Source organism: Pan troglodytes, chromosome X, assembly GCF_028858775.2.
Source record: "Pan troglodytes isolate AG18354 chromosome X, NHGRI_mPanTro3-v2.0_pri, whole genome shotgun sequence".
Classification (NCBI taxonomy): Eukaryota; Metazoa; Chordata; class Mammalia; order Primates; family Hominidae; genus Pan; species Pan troglodytes.
The window spans coordinates 94993109-95011285 of record NC_072421.2 but is presented as its reverse complement, the minus strand read 5'-3'; the positions used below and the strand labels follow the sequence as shown (position 1 = coordinate 95011285).

The 18177-nt window shown below is 36.8% G+C and overlaps 1 protein-coding gene across 5 annotated transcripts in view; it reads right to left on the bottom strand.

Annotated features, from left to right (window-relative positions):
* DIAPH2 (diaphanous related formin 2) overlaps positions 1-18177 on the bottom strand; it is a 922276-nt gene that overhangs the window by 210528 nt on the left and 693571 nt on the right. For all 5 annotated transcript variants that reach the window (XM_054677168.2, XM_054677165.2, XM_054677169.2 and 2 more), the window contains one exon: positions 11160-11295. In XM_054677168.2, coding sequence (XP_054533143.1) covers positions 11160-11295 — 136 coding nt within the window. The remainder of the gene's footprint in view (positions 1-11159; positions 11296-18177) is intronic.

Genomic DNA, 18177 nt, shown 5'->3' with positions numbered 1-18177 from the left:
CTCATTTCAATCACAGGCTAAACCAATGATGGAGAGATCTGACAGATTACATGTCACTGGGGATCAGCAGATTCAACCAGCAGGGTGTGGTTTATCATTTGATGATTGCTACAATGGGAGCTCCTCCTCTTTGCATCTCAATATCTTTTATCCCAATGCTTGAACTTAGAAATTCAACAAATGTTGACTGAATGGCAGCAGCATGACATGATATTGCCTTAACATGGACCTAAAGATATTTCATTAAAATAACAAAGTCACGAATTCATACTAAACATCTTAATGTGTGAGAAGCTCCAAAGACCTGGGTAAGTCTTTACTGTACTGAATAATTTTATCTGGGGAAACAAAACCCAAATTTTCACTGAAAAATCAAATCTAGAGAACAAAGAGAAAAAAATTCTGATCTTTATATAAACATAGATTTCTTGAAATCTTTGCTAAGGTAGGAAACTAGGTAACTTAAAGTAAACATAGTATCAGCCAGATACACTTTTTCTCTTCATAGGTAAGGCTTTGCTAGGCCAAAGACTGTTTTCTAGGTCCACCAAGCATACAAACTTGTTTTACTTTGTATTAGCATCTATGAGCTGTTTATTAGTAGTTGTAAAAATATGCCGGAACGATAGTACCGATATTGCCTCATTAATTTATATTATTGGAGGTGATTTACTACTACTTGAATCAATTCCATTATTTGTGAGTTTTCTAATCTATAATTTTGGTGACTATAATTTAATGTCTGGGGTATGACAGTAAGAAACATAAATTGACCTATTCAGATCAAAATAATATAATGTGAAATGAGTTTATTCACTTATAAGATGTAATTATTTTACAACTAGGAAAACAGATAAAAACAAAATTGCTATCAACCAGAGTTTAAATGTTTAGGTTTATTTGGCAAAACTGCTAATCAACTCTCTGAAGACTGATTTTTCATCAAATCTAAGGTACCTCATTCTTTATCATGACACTGGAAGTAAACAGGCAATTCTGATTTCCATATAATCTTATATAAGGAGGAGTAAAACTCTTCATGATTAAATTAATATTTGCATAAGAATCATGCTTATAGTTTGCAATTTCAAAATACCCATTTTTAACATACTTTTTCCTATTGCTTCCTCTAAGATTTTGCAGTTCATTTGCTGACTTCCATAAACATGAAAAGAAAGAGATTTATTTACAAATATTTGGTAAGCTTTTTCTCTTCTACCTACAGAACTAATTAATCTTTTTTTTAGTGGTCCCTAACATAATTATCATCTATATCAATATAGCCAAACATTGGAGAACATAGATTAGACCAAGTACTTTACATAGTTTGCATACTGTTGCACGCATTTTAGAGTACATTTGTTGACTTAGCATATTTTTGTTGCGTTTAAATTAGCTTTCTCAATTTTACATTTAAATAAGTGGTATATTACTGTGCATGCTCTAATTATAATTATTTGGAAAATGGTGCAATAAACGTTGATTGGATGGATCAAATAGCCTAATGTGCCAAAATATATCAATATATAATTATCTACTGGTAAAACTGTGCTGTTCTTTTAAAAAGATGTCTCTTGCTCATCAGTCAATCTGTTGCTTGCAACTTCCAACTGCTTTTAAAATCTCCTTTATGAAATTTTTTCCTTCCTGTTACCATCTTCTCAAACTGCTGCAGGTTTAAACTCCTTTGAAGAGAGAATCAGGTATGAGCTCACTCCCTTTTCATCACCTTTCACTGTTCTTTTCCAGCTACATCCTCCTTGTAGTCTCCTCTCCTTTCTTGTGCTTCTGGCTTACTTCTTGAAAATCCCTAAATGAATTCCCATAATGACCTTAGCTCTCCTACCTCATCATGCCACAACTCCCCTGCCTGACTTGGAAGGCTCTTTCACAGCCCGGCTCCATCCTACCTTTCCAACAGTTTTCCAAATCAAACCCTTCACTAAAACGACACCAACAGAAAATACTGACTGAACATTTAACTATCAGGGACTGGTAATAGGCCAAATGTCATTAATGTATAATCAATAAATAGACTACAGTATAAATAACACCAGTCTCTGGTTTTACAGAAGAAAAAAATTGAGGTACAGAAAGATGAAACACCTTGTCAGAGATTATATGGCTAGCAAACTGTGGTGCTGGGACTTGAACTTAGGACCCATTCTCTTAATCGTTTTGATGTATTTTCCTGTGGGCTATACACATATCCTACATAAAGCATGCTGCCTTATGTGCTGACGTGCACTACTGCTGATGTTATTCCCTTTTACTTGGATAGTTTCACCTCTGCTCAGCCAAATGTTACCCATCCTTCAGGGTCTAGCTTGACTGGTATGTTCAGAGGCTGTATTTAGCCTTCTCCATGAAACTTTATGTAATTTTACCAGACCTCACTGATTTCCCTTTTAGATAGAGTTAAAGAGCAAATAATCTCTATTATGTGTCAGCACACAGTTTAATGTTTGCTAGGTCACCTTTATTTTATTTCTCTGACAAAAATGAAAACTTCTTAAGGGTGGAGACTATTTCTTGAGTTTTTACTAGATTCTTCAAGAAGCATAAAAATGACTCTTTCATCGTGTCAGCAGCAGCAAGTATATTCTAGGTCCTGTGTTTTGTACTGTACTTAATTATCTCACTTAATCTTCACTAAAACTATAAGAGGTGAATGTCACTATCCTATATTACACATGAGGTAACTGAGGCATGAAGAGATAAGGCAACAGAACTAGGTCATAAAGCTAGGTAGCAGAGCTAAGACTGATCTTCACTTCTGAACACACAGAATTTAAATTTTTAGTAATACCACTTAATGTTTATAAAATGCCTGTCTCTTTAATATTTAATCATATCTATTTTCTCCTTTACAATTAAAAAAACTGTTTCTTATCATGGCCTTTGCCTTCTGATCTCCAAATCTCTCAAAATATAGCCTTGGTACATGGTATTTTTTTATGGATTTAACTTGAAAGATATAATTCTCTGGCTGCTTGGTTTTCATATCGTTACTTAATTCTGAGCTCAGTTGATCACATCTAGATTACAGAAATAATCTTTGTGTTTGCTTTATACTATTATTTTTCTGAATACTTAAATCCTCAAATATTTCTCCTTGATGAATGTATATAATTTTGCATGCCACATAAAGATATCTTACTTTTGCTAAGTTACATCTACTAAGCAATAGATGTGTAAAAAAAAAAGGTTGGGGGAGAAGTGTTTGTCCTTTGCTACATTGATAGGAAATAGAAGCTTTATGGAAAGTGTACACTTTTTTAAAAAGTTATTTGTAATTTCCAATGTGACTTACTTTATCCAAGGAACTCTCTACTTTTGTTACAGGTAAGATCCTATGGTTCCAATGGTATGTATCTTTGGTCCCATGCATGAAATACCTCTATGTACTATATATTACATACCTCGCAATGGCAATGAAATGTTCTATATCATCTCTCTTTCGGTGGAAGAGAAGATTACAATGTTCTAATTGGACATATTTAAAGTTATATAAATCACTTTCTGATGACACTTCACTCACATCTTCCATAGGCTTTCACGCCCCATGGATTCACATATGATATGTCTCCATCATGATTCCTCCCAGCTCTCAGAAGGCTCACAACTGCCTTCCATCTAGTTGATAAGAGCATCTTTCATAAGACACTCTCTGAGAAACTCAGACAGTGAGCTCCATCTTGACAGACACCCAACTCTATTATTCTTACTCTTTCTTTCCTGCATCTTTTCATTTTCATAATTAAAACTACACACTTGCAATGGAAGGATCTGTTTTTGAAACATATTTATAAGTACTAAGGCACATATAGTCCAAGTATAAAGTAACATTACAATAAATAATAATAATATTTGTAACACATGGGCCATGAGTCAAGAAGGTAACAGTAGTTTACTATTTGACTGATAGGTAAATAGAGCTATGGTACTAAAACATAAAAAATAAATCCAATTTTTAAAAATTTGTTTTTCATGCTCAAATCACTCAGCTGAGCATATGCATAAAAACTTATTTGGATATTTATCTTACGGTCTCAATGACATTTGAAAAGGTAATTAACTAAATATTAGCAAATGAAAATACATACAGACTATGAAACCATCCCTATAAAAATTTAAAAATTAATCAGGGAAGAAAGGAGAGAAAGAAATGAAAATAGGCCAAGGCTGGGCGTGGTGGCTCATGCCTGTAATCCCAGCTACTTGGGAGGCTGAGGCAGGAGAATCACTTGAACCCAGGAGGCAGAGGTTGTAGTGAGCTGAGATTGCATCACTGCACTCCAGCCTTGATAACAGAGCAAGACTCCATCTCAAAAAAAAGAAAAGAAAAGAAAAGAAAAGAAAATAGGCCAGGCACAGTAGCTCATGCCTATAATCCCAGTACTTTCGGAGGCCAAGGCAGATCGCTTAATCTCAGGAGTTCAAGACCAGCCTGGGCAACATGGCGAAACCACACACCTACAAAAAATACAAAAATTAGCTGGGCATGGTGGTGTGTGCCTATAGTCCCAGTTACTGGGGAGGCTGACGTGGGAGGATCGTTTGAGCCCGGGAGGCAGAGACTGTAGCGAGACAAGACTGTGCCACTGCACTCCAGTCTTGGCAACAGAGTGAGACCCTGTCTCAAAAAAAAAAAAAAAAAAAAAAAAAAAAAAAAAAAGACAGAAAGCAGGGAAAAAGATAAACCAAGCTTGTGGCACATTCAGTGATTCAGTGTTAATCATTAAGTCAGCTTGCTCTCTGACCGGCTTGACCTGCTTCCTCATAGTTGTTCGGTACTTATTGCTTCAAAATCACACAGACCCTGTTACAAGATTATAGTTCCCCTTAACTGCTGTGTAGATAACAACTTGAACATTATAAAACATTAAGTTTTCCATTGGAGCTATTCTTTCAGTGCTGTGTACCAATGAAACTACTGATGTCAGCTGGTCTGAAGGATCCCACAAGAAGCTGACTCACCAAAGAATGCAGTTTCCACATCCTGATGATTTCATCCCCCTTGCCCTGGTCAATCAATGACTCCAATTTTCCAGCCCCCTACTCTCCGAGATCCACTTAAACATCCCAGCCCAGAACTCCTTGAGGAGATGGATTTGAGGGTCTCCTCCCATCTCTTTGCTTGGTGCCCTGCAATCATTAATGTCTTTCTCTGCTGCATCCCAGTTGTCTCAGGGTATTGGTCTGTTACTGTGCAGCAGGCATACAAACTTGTTGGTCCTATAACAACTAGACACAATCAAAATAAGCCCTTCTTTCTTTGTCTGTTATAGACACATTTTTAGGAGAACAGTGAAAGGTTAATAAATACTTGGAGGAGCGTAGGAATTGCTGTAGTGTGGGAGAAAGATTACATTCTCAGAACAAAACCGGATAGGCTCCTTTTTTTTTTTTTTTTTTTTTTGAGACAGAGTCTCACTCTGTAGCCCAGGCTGGAGTGCAGTGGCGTGATCTCGGCTCACTGCAACTTCTGCCCCCCGGGTTCAAGCAATTCTCTGCCTCAGCCTCCCGAGTAGCTGGGATTACAGGCACCTGCCACCATGCCCAGCTAATTTTTGTATTTTTAGTAGAGATGGGGTTTCACCATCTTGGCCAGGCTGGTCTTGAACTCCTGACCTCATGATCCACCCGCCTGGGCCACCCAAAGTGCTGGGATTACAGGTGTGAGTCTCTGCACTCGGCCGATAGGCTCCATTTTTAACCACTTACTCTTTTCATTGTTCACTCCAGCAATGCTGGAGTGTGGCGGGGGACTCCTGGAGGCCCCGCAAGATCATTTCAGGGATTTGCAAGGTGAAAACTATTTTCATAATAATACTGACACTTTTTTGCCTTTCTATTTCTCATTCTTTCCTGAGTGTATCGTGAAGTTTTCCAGAAGTTACATGAAGAATGATATTGAATCAGATTGAATAGAAAAGTAGGTATGAGAATCAAGCTGTCTTATTAAGTCAGACTGTGAAGAGATTTATGACATTATTCTTTTTCTCTTCTAATTCTTTTTTTGTTTTGGAAAATATAGGTAGTTTTCATTTAAAAGGTTATTTATTTTAACATGAAAAGGTTTACTATTGTTATTTTAATTGAATCAATCGATAATTTTAAAATTATCTCAGTTTCAACTCTAAGATGATAAATGTCAATATAAACAACTTAGATAAACAAAAGGCATTTGGGGTCCTCAATGATTTTTAGTGTAAATGGGCTCTGAGATCAAATAGTTTCAGAACCTCTGATTTATACTTTACCGTGGTGATCCCATTCAAACACACATGCTATAAGTTGAACTATGTAATTAAGAGGTGATTGTTCTAAAATATTTATTTTAGGAAAAAAAAACAGTAACTAAGAGCAGCTGGGCATGTTAGCATACACCTATATTCCCAGCTACATGGGAGGCTGAGGGAGGAGGATTGCTTCTGCCTAGGAGTTTGAGGCTGCAGTGAGCTATGATCACATCTCTGTATTCCAGCCTGGGTGACAGAGTGAGACTCCATCTCTAAAGAAATAAAATAAAGTAGGGTGGGCCTTTAATTCAATATCACTGGTATTTTTATAAAATAAACACCATGTGAAAAGACAGATATGCACACAGGGAGAATGCCATGTGAAGGTTGAAGTTATGCTGTGATAAAGCAGAAAACTACTAGAATCTAGGAGAGAGGTCTGACACAGATCCTACCGTAGACTCTTCAAAAGGAGCATGACCCTGCTGACACCTTGATCTTGGACTTCTAGCCTCCAGAACTGTCAGACAACATGTATCTGTTGTTCTAAGCTACCTAGCTTGTGGCATTTTCTTATGGCAGCCCTGGCAAACTAGTACACTGTAACTTTAATGTTCAAATAAAAACCAATGATCCCCAAGCCGATATGGTTAGTTTAGACTTCTTTCCTGAGTTTCACAATCACATATACAATGGCTTCTTAGACATTTTCCATCTTTACAAGGTGGAACTAAACATTTTTAAAATGATATTAGTCATTGTAACTCTCCTGAGAAAATGTGCTCTATTCCTGAGTTTGCTTTCTCTGTGAAGCATACCATCTTCTTTAACACTTGCCTCCTTTGATTTACACATCCAATCAATCATCAGCACCTGTCAATTCTGTCCTTTAACACCCTCTCATGATCGTTAATTTTATATGTCAACTTGGCTGGGCCACAATGTCCAGATATTTGGTCAAACATTATTTTGGTAGTTTCTGTGAGGGTGTTTTTGGATGAGATCAACATTTAAATCAGTGAACTTTGGGTAAAGCGGTTTGTACCTCATGATGTGAGTGGGCCTCATCCAATCAGTTGAGGGCCTGACTAGAACAAAAACACCGACATCCCCCAAGCAAGAGAGAATTCTGCAGCAGATAGTTTTCAGACTTGAACTGTAACATTGGCTTTCCTCTGGGTCTCTAGCCTGTCCTCCTGCCTTGCAGATTTTAAACTTGCCAGCTTCTATAATCACTTGAGCCAATTCCATAAAATAAATCTGTGTGTGTATATGCGTTTGTGTACACACACATCTTACTAGTTCTGTATCTCAAAAGAACTCTGACTAATATACCTCTTGTTGCTTTTTAAATCTCACTGTCACTGTATTAGTTCAGGCCACCATCATCTCTTGTCAGGACTATGACAATATCCTCATAACATCTATTTTCTTAGGGCTTTCCCCTTCCAATACATTCTTTCTGCTTCTGTCAAAATGACCTTTCTGGCTGGGAGGTTGCAGTGAGCTGAGATCATGGCACTGCACTCCATCATGGGTGACAGAGTGAGACCCTGTCTCAAACAAAAACAAAACAAAACAAAAAAACAAAACAAAACAAAAACAAAATGATCTAAGAATCCTGACTATGTACATCATTTTCCAGTTTATAAACATTCATGGGCTTCCCATAGCTTTCAGCATTAAGACCCTTGGCATAGCAGAAAAGAAAGAAAGATACCATTAGGAGAAATAGATGATGGGTTGATGGGTGCAGCAAACTACCATGGCACGTGTATACCTATGTAACAAAACTGCACATTCTACAAGTGTACTCCAGAACTTAAAGTATAATTAAAAAAAAAAAAAAGAAAGAAAGAGAGCTCACAATCTGTCCCCTGTCCCCTACTATCTCTTCTGGCCTCTTCTCCGACTACTCCTCCCTGCACATAAAGGAGCTAACTTTCAGAACTTTTCTTTTTTTTTTATTTTGAGACAGAGTCTCACTCTGTCACCCAGGCTGGAGTGCAGTGGTGAGATCTCGGCTCACTGCAACTTCCACCTCCTGGGTTCAAGCGATTCTTCTGCCTCAGCCTCCCGAGTAGCTGGGACTACAGGTGCGCACCACCACGCCTGGCTAATTTTTGTATTTTTAGTAGAGACGGGGTTTCACCATATTAGCCAGGTTGGTCTCGAACTCTTGACCTCGTGATCCACCCACCTTGGCCTCCCAAAGTGCTGGGATTACAGGCGTGAGCCACCATGCCCAGCCACTTTCAGAACTTTTCTACTGACTTCTTCACCTTTTCAATGATAACTTCCTATAAACACATATTGACATGCTGTACTCTAGTGCTTACCTCCTGATAGAGTGACCTCAGTCATGACCAGTTTTCCTGATTCTAATTATGAAGTTCGTTTGCTAAATTATGTTGATACTATTCTATTTTAACACAGCTTTTTACATAATATTACTTTTTTTCTTCTGTTAAAATGTTATATTTGTTTCCTGGGTGGAAGATATAAACTATAGTCAATTCCTGAAAATGTTTATATATTTTAAAAGTACAAAGACTAAACTTAACAGTACGGATATTACTTTAGAAGATTAGCCATTAAGAGACATTACTGCAAAATACTTGATAATGATTGTTATAATTAATAATTACACTTAAAAACACATAATAAGGCCGGGCGCGGTGGCTCACGCCTGTAATCCCAGCACTTTGGGAGGCCGAGGCGGGCGGATCACGAGGTCAGGAGATCGAGACCATCCTGGCTAACACGGTGAAACCCCGTCTCTACTAAAAATACAAAAAATTAGCCGGGCGTGGTAGCGGGCGCCTGTAGTCCCAGCTACTCGGGAGGCTGAGGCAGGAGAATGGCGTGAACCCGGGAGGCGGAGCTTGCAGTGAGCCGAGATCGCGCCACTGCACTCCAGCCTGGGCGACAGAGCGAGACTCCGTCTCAAAAAAAAAAAAAAAAAAAAAAAAAACACATAATAATAATTAACTCTGGTTACACACTGCCTGGGTTCAAATCTTGGTTCTACCTCTCACTATCATTGTGACCTTGGGCAAGTTACTTAACTTCTCTGTGCCTCAATTTTGTCATTTTAAAATGAGATAGTAGTACTTTCCTAATAGGGTTCTATGAGGATTAAATTGGTTCCTAAATGTAAAATTCCTAGAATAGTTCTTGGTAAATAGCAAGTGCTATATGTTAGTTGTTGTTGTTATCATTTTCTCCTGACAGTGGCATAGGTAAATGGAAAGATTCTATAGTGAGACGACTTGGATTCTAATCTTGGTGCTAGTACTTCCTGTTTGTGTGACCTTGGCCAAGTTCCTTAATTTCTATGAGCCTCAGTTTTCTATCTGTAAAATGAGATGATAATAGTACCTACCTCATAGAGATGGTGTGAGGATTGACTTAAAATATGTAAAAGTGCCGGGTGCAGTGGCTCACGCTTGTAATCCCAGCACTTTGGGAGGCCGAGGTGGGTGGATCACGAGGTCAGGAGTTCGAGACCAGCCTGGTCAACACAGTGAAACCCTGTCTCTACTAAAAATACAAAAATTAGCTGGGCATGGTAGCAGGCACCTGTAATCCCAGCTACTCGGGAGGCTGAGGCAGGAGAATTGCTTGAACCCAGGAGGCAGAGGTTGCAGTGAGCCAAGATCAAGCCACTGCACTCCAGCTTGGGCGACAGAGCTAGACTCTGACTCAAAAAAATAAATAAATAAATACGTAAAAGTCTTACAACCATGCTTGGCATGTGGTCAATATTATAGAGTGCTTGCAATTTTTACTATTGTTATCTTCAGTAATACATGGTCCATATTAATCATATTACCTTGTATCTTGTTCAGATTTTGTTTTGTTTTGTTCTTAAATTCTCTAAACCTCAGGTGACAAAGACTATGCATGCTTTTTTTATTCCTAAATTTTCAGTGTGCAGATACCTGATACCAATCACTTTCTTTTTTTGCCCTCTCTTCTTTAGAAAGTAAACCAACCAAACCAAACAACTCACCAACAATATACAGTCACTCTTGCTAACCAATAAAACAACTTTATTTATTTATTTATTTATTTATTTATTTATTTTTTGAGATACAGTCTCGCTCTGTTGCCTAGGCTGGAGTGCAGTGGCATGATCTTGGATCACTGTAGCCTCCGCCCCCCAGTTTCAAGCAATTCTCTCACCTCAGCCTCCTGGGCAGCTGGGATTACAGGCGCCTGCCACCATGCCTGGCTAATTTTTGTATTTTTTGTAGAGATGGGGTTTCACCATGTTGCGCAGGCTGGTCTTGAACTCCTCACCTCAAGCGACCCTCCCGCCTCGGTCTCCCAAAGTACTTGGATTACAGGCATAAGCCACTGTGCCCGGCCTCAAACAACTTACTTTAAACTATATGGACATACCAGCATCTTGTACTTAGGTTTATAGCTGTGCAAGATGCCTTTCCCTATTTTATTCAACTTGTAATAGTGCTGTCAATATTTCTTAGGACTTAAAATGTTCAAGCTTCCAAGGAAGACTGTTAACTGTTACTGCACTGCCAACAGACATGTGCCAACAAAATGAAGTTAAAAGCTAAGGCTTATCTCCCCATACCCGTTTTTCACATTTCATCTCACCCACTTTTTCCCTCCCCACTGCCTCATCCAGAATATAATATACTATGGCAAGAAAAGTAGGGAGAAAAACACTATCTCAACAAAATATCATCTTGCATTGGTTATCAAAAATCCTGAATGCTCAGCGTAGGGAGATAGGAAACCACACATAGCATCATGAGAGAAATTTAGCACAAGTAACTAATACTATTGTGAATTTTCTATGAAAATTTACTTTATAATCCAAAAATAAATAACTGCAATTATTTTGTACTTCTTGCATTTTTGTAAAAATTGGAAATATTTTCATACCTTTGTTTATATCAATGAGTTGTTTCTTTTTCTTCTGGCGTTCTAACTTTTCTTGTTCAGCTTTCTCTTTTGCAAGTTTTGCCCTCCTGGTCTTCTCTTCCATTTCTCTTCTCTTATTGTTTTCTCTCACTGCTTCCTATACATATAAACAAAGTTAAATGAAAACCTTTCCATTACTTATATAATAGAGACATTGCACAGTTTTAAATTTTCTCTCACTGCTTCCTATACATATAAACAAAGTTAAACAAAAACCTTTCCATTACTTATATAATGGAGAAATTGCACAGTTTTAAATTTATATAAATATGCAGAGATGGGAAGGTATTACAGCAGCCTGAATGTGCATATATATACTTTTGAGAGAGACAATTAATTGTAAAATATCTCTTCTTGAAAAAAGATTTAGAAATAACTCAGTCTTCAATTGCCATTATCTAGGGTGCCAGAAAATTAAGGACATCAATGTTACAGATTTAACAATAAGTATACTTTATGTATTGTTAAAATATGAACTAGTTTGACACATGAGAAGACATAGTAAGGAAATATGACTCAGCAAGTATTTTACCCCCTTTATTGTGTACTTTTCTGTTATCTGCAAAATTGAGATTAAGAAAAAACTACCTTATAGGAGTTTTGTGAGGAAAAATGATACAAACATAAAGTGCTTAGAATAGATCCTGATATATTATAATCAAGGAATTTTAGTCTATGATGGTGATGATGGTGGTCCTGGTGCTGGTGATAATGATTACATCTAATCATGCAGGGCAGGAAACAATCAACAGTATTATCACAGAAAAGAAATACCTTCAAATATGACAGCTTTTTACTTGTCAAAATATTCAGAAATGCTGAAACATATTTCAAGCTATTGTCTGTTTTATTTTGGATAGATTATTTGTGGAACATAAGTGAATGAGTACATTCCAGTAGTTGGTATTAGACAAAGCTGAATTAATGTGATCAGCTGGAATATCAACTTCCTTTGAGTTCAGGTAAATCATGAATGCAGAGACATATCAACTACAAGTTCCCTCCATCAAGTTGCTCTGTTTCTTTTTTCTATTATGATTGATTAAATATACTTCATAGCATGTACAAGCTGTTTGACAAAAACTATTTTGTTCCAGAAACCCAAAAGAAAAAGACTCAATAACGAGAATACGTCTACAAGGCTTTGCCTGGAGGGGTTTATATTGAAATAATTTTTTTCTTTATGTTAAAAGACACAGCAGTTTAAAATAGCCTTAAAAACACTTTCAAAATTCTCCTGACTTGCAAGAATTGATTTCTTCCTACAAAATCTAAATGATTTTACCTTCACTGGTACCTCCCCTTTCTCCTGTCATTGTTTTTGTGCTCTTAGACTCCATAGCAATAGGCTAGGAGCACAAAGGTACCTGGCTATTGTAGATGAACTCAAAGACTACCACTTAAAAATAAACTGGCATACTAGAATCATAATTTTAAAGCAGGGTTTCTCAACCTCAGCACGACTGTCACTTTGGGCTAGATTATTCTTTGGTAGGAGCCGTCCTATGCATTGTGGGATGTTTAGCAGCATCCCTGGCCTCTACCTGCCAGATGCCAGTATGATCCCACTCCAGTTGTGACAACTGGGGTTTCACCATGTTGGTTAGGCTGGTCTCGAACTCCTGACCTCAAGTGATAAGCCCGGCTTGGCCTCCCAGTGTGCTGGGATTACAGGCGTGAGCCACTGCACCCGGCCAAACCACTGAATTATATAAACTACAATGGTAAATTTTATGGTATGTAAATTATCTCAATAAAAATTAATCACATTAATAAATAGATGTCTAAGAAAGACAGGATGGAAGTAAAATTGTAACTCAAAAGGGAAAAAACAATGTGAAAAGGCATCACATATTCAGGCCCTGATACTAATAAGCTATATAATGTTTGGTAAGTAACATGAAAAGAGGCAAGTAGCAGAGGAAAGAAAGAAGGCTAGTGCTTGTATATATTTTATTAGTGGTCAAATCTCTAATTTGGTAAACAGTCACCAAGATCTGGGTGGACTATTATATTATCAATCTAATGGGTTGTTTACATGCTGAGTGCTCCCATTAGGATTCCTCACATAGTTTATTAAGATGGAGGGAAAAAAAAACGACTGGTTACTTGCATTTGTATTTCTTCTTTGTTCTGATAATAACAGCTACTCTTTAAGGGAAATCTATTATGTACCAGGAGTTTTAAACATTATCTAGTCTTAAATACATACTTTATAATCTTTATAGAAAACCTGCAAAGTAGGTATTATTTATTCCATTTTATACATGAAATTTAGGTTCAGGTAGGCTAAGTGACATACCCAAAGCTACACAGCTTCTTAAGTAACACAACCACCTAGGATTGTTTGGCATTAGCCTCTATGTTCATTTTCACTACCATGATGCCTTCCAAATAGAGTTGCCAGATAAAATACAGGCTTCTCAGTTAAATTTACATTTCAGATAAACTGTGAATACTTTTGTTAGTAGAAGTATGTCTCATATAATATTTGGAACATACTTAAATAGAAAAAAAATCATGTAATATTTAGGATATATTGATACTAAAAAATTATTCATTATCTGAAATTCAGCTTCAACTGGGAATCCTATATTTTCATTTCATAAACCTGGCAGTCCGATTCCCAAGACTGTGTTGATTTTTTATAAGCATCCTTTGATCGACTAAGATCATCTAATAAAGACAGTAGAAATGATTACAAAAAGAAACGCCCAAATCAAAACCACATTTTGAAAATAGGAATGTTGATACAGATTATTGATAGGCATTATATTGTACATGAACTTGAATCATGCTATTTCTGTAGCATTCTCCATGTATTTATTATTTCTGGAAAATATGCTAAAACTAAAAAAAAAGTTCATATAAAAATCAAAGTGATACAATTTGCGATAGAAGAAAATAAGGCAAGAGATTAAATTTTTATATGAGAGGGAAGCTTGCAAAAGGCACCACTAAAACAACATGAATGTAGATCTACTAAAGGATAAAACAGAACAATTAATAGGTCTATCAGTTTATATCTGAAATGTTTCAGGAATAGATTTAACTACAAAACAATTACAATTTGTAATGGCAATGTGTAATCTTTAAGAGGCCAAAACAGAATTAAAAAAACCATTTCTGTGGTTTGGCATTATTGACAGTAAATGAAAACATCTACAAAGGCATATATTTTTCAAGCAACACAGACTAGAATAAGATTCTGGTCACTAGTGCTGTTTTCATGAAAAGGCCTCATGCTGAAAAGAATAACATATTCCTCTTGGTGTTTTTACTTGGCTCTGGCTTTAGGAAATTAGGGACAGAAAATGCATGCTTAATTCTCTTTCCTTAGGAAATAATTTTAAAAGAGAAAGGGAAATCTTAAAGACAGTTTCATATCAATAATCTTTAGTTTTTAAGACATTGTTTAACCCTTCTAAAAATGTAAAAGCTGGTGAAGAAAAAAATTATTTTGAGGGATGGGATGTATTCTCATCATCCTAATTCTTACAAAATAAAAATCAAATAATCAAAAGAACAAAAGCAGTAGGAGCAAATTTAAGGTCAGGTTAAGAAAATCCCCTAAATAATTGACTGATTAACATTACTTTGTACTTGTCAAGCCTCACTAAACATTTTAAAACACTAACTCATGAGTACTTAAAGATCATTCTCAAGTAAGCATTAATCATTATTTCTCAGGGTTGGAAATGCCAACTGATTAGATTCTGTCATTGTACAGGACAGTGTTCTGTTAAAAGGATGCTAATTGAAAAAGTGTTTTGGTACTAACCTCATACAAGATAAGAAATATGTTTACAGAAAAAAGTCTCAGTTTTACTGGCATATCTGTTAAGGGTTGGTAAAAGGTACAAAACGAGTAAAATATAATGAAAAATGTATCTAGGATTTACTACGAAATATTCACCAACCTAATTTTTAAAATCTCTCACTGAAACCTCTATTGCCTTACTGAAAAAAAAAGTGAATAAATTACAAATCTTATTTCCCTTGCTATGCATAATCACTAAATAAGACCTACAGACTAAAAATGTCATATGCTAAAAAAAAAAAAGAAAGAAATTCATGTAAATGCTAAGACCTCTCATTTATTTCAATTAAGCTTTAAGAAATGGATGAAACTGATTCAGAAAATTCCAAGGAGCCCAGATGCCAGCCTCATTCAGGTCAGGTCTACACGAAGCAAGCATCTTCCAACCTTGCCTTGATATTTGAAAACATAAACCACCACTACCACCACCACCACCATTACAGCAAACAATTCCTTACTTTCATGGCTTCTAATGGCTTCCTATTCCAGAGATGACTGACTGCTCAAGTACTTTACAAGCACCATGAGATCACTGAAAGCTGAAGGCATATTTCAGGGACAGAGAAATAAAACCATTGGTAGTAGGGATCCTGGAATCAGAAAAATCTGGTTTCAAATCAAAGCTCCATCACTTATCCTAAAAACTGTGTGACCTTGAACAAGTTAGTTCATCTCTTTGAGCTTTAGTTTCCACATCTGCAGAATCAAGATACTACTTAAATCACAGGATTGTTGAACAGATTAAGTGAAATAATGCTTATATAAAACACTTAAGACAAAGCCTGGTACAGAGGAAATGCTTATTATATAGTAGCTGTGATTATTATGTATAACAGAATCATTTAAAAGTTTGAACAGCAAGAATTCAGTCATTGACAGACAAATGACCACATCTGTTTTCAATGACTTATTTTGCAAACCCCCTTCCTCCCTTTTTGGGGAAGTTATGAGGACATAATCTATGACTGGAAATATACCAACCTGATACTATCTACCCTCATAACTATACTGAATATGATTTTCAACTGTACCATAATATTGGCATATAAGGTAATTTTACGATTCCATATATATCACTGTAACTTAGCACTCATGAAAAGAAAAAAAAAATACTAGGAATGTATTCATTTTCTCTTTTGAGTTTTGGATCATTCTGGTTACCCGCGTGAATATAGTTGGCAAGACTTTCAGTTCATTACAGTATCAGAAGTTGTATGATAGTAGAGTCACATAACCATAAAATTATGTAAATTAGACATGTCCTGGTGAACAAATTGGTAACTCTGGTGCCAGAGGAATACTGTGATCCCACTGAGGAGTATTTCTTCGTTGATCAGGGGTGTTGGAAGGATTTGAAAATGATACTGAGAGAAATGATTTGGCAACAATATAAAGAAACGTGGTATGTATTATATTGAAAATCTTTTTATACACTAAATATGAGTCACTGAGATAGTAGTTTTAATGAAAACTCAACAAAATAGGGGAAATTCCACAATTTTTTTTAGAGTCAGGGTCTCCCTCTGTCGCCCAGACTGTGGTGCAGTGGTACAATTTTAGCTTACTGCAACCTCAAATTCCTAGGCTCAAGAGATCCTCCTGCTTCAACCTTTCAAGTAGCTGGGACTACGGGTGTGAGCTGCCATGCCTGGCAAAGTTTCTTTCTTTTCTTTCTTTTTTCTTTCCTTTCCTTTCTTTCCTTCCTTTCTACAGATGGAGCCTAGCTATGTTGCCCAGGCTGGTCTTGAAGTCAAGTGATCCTCCTGCCTCGGCCTCCCAAAGTGCTGAGATTACAGGCTTGCACCACCAAGCCCAGCTAATTTTTTTTTTTTTTTTTTGAGACAGAGTCTCACTCTGTCGCCCAGGCTGGAGTGCAGTGGCGCGATCTCAGCTCACTGCAAGCTCCGCCTCCTGGGTTCAAGCGATTCTCCCACCTCAGCCTCTCGAGTAGCTGGGATTACAGGCATGTGACACCATGCCCGAATAATTTTTGTATTTTTTGTAGAGACGGGGTCTCACCATGTTGGCCAGGCTGGTCTCAAACTCCTGACCTCAAGTGATCCGCCCGCCTTGGCCTCCCAAAGTGCTGGGATTGTAGGTGTGTGCCACTGTGCCCAGCCAAGCCCAGCTAATTTTTAAATATTTTTCACATTTTTAATCTTGAACTCTCTGAGCAACTGATTCTTTCTTTGCTTTAATTCAGACTGTGCTTTTAGATTTTTTTTTTTTAAGTTTTCTGGGTTTTTTTTTTGATAGACACTGAAGAATTTTTAAATTGTTTCTTTCAGTCGCCTCTTTTAAAAATAAAACACTTAAAATTTTTATTAAATAACCCCTGACCAGAATACCATCCATTTCCATATTTCCTAGATAAGTATAATTCTAATTTTATGCATCTTGATAAGATTTTTTTTAAATGTCTTACCTGTAATTTTATGGCCAGAGTAAAAATAATAGGAAATTGTCCTCTTTATATGGATCATTTTAAGTCGGGATCCATAATCCAAACTTTCTAAGTAAAACAGCATATCATAATGAACACAGGATGGCCTTGAAGGGCTGGGAGATCTAGTTTAAATCCAAGCTCCTCTAGAGACCATAGTGCTTTATGCCCTTGGGCCATTTACTTAACTGAGCTAACCCTCTTTTATGAATCTGTGAAATATAGTCATGCATCTTATAATGACATGTAGTACAACAGATGGGACCACATATATGAAGGTAGTCCCATAAGATTATAACAGAACTGATAAATTCCTTTCACCTAGTGAGGAAACGGCCACCATAATGTCAGAGCACAACACATTACTCATGAACTTATTATGGTGATGCTGGTATAAACAAACCTACTGCGTTACCAGTCCTATAAAAGTATAGTGCATACAATGATGTACAATACACAGTACTTAATACTGATAATAAGTGACTATGTTACTGGTTTACGTATTTGCTATACCATACTTTCTACCATTTAGAGTGTACACCTACTTATAACAAGTTAACTGTAAAATGGCCTCGGGCAGGTCCTTCAAGTCCTCCAGAAGAAGGCATTGTTATCACACAAGATGACAACTCCATGTGTGTTATTGCCCCTGAAGATTTCCAGTGGGGTAACACATGGAGATGGAAGACAGTGATACTGATGATCCTGACCCTGTG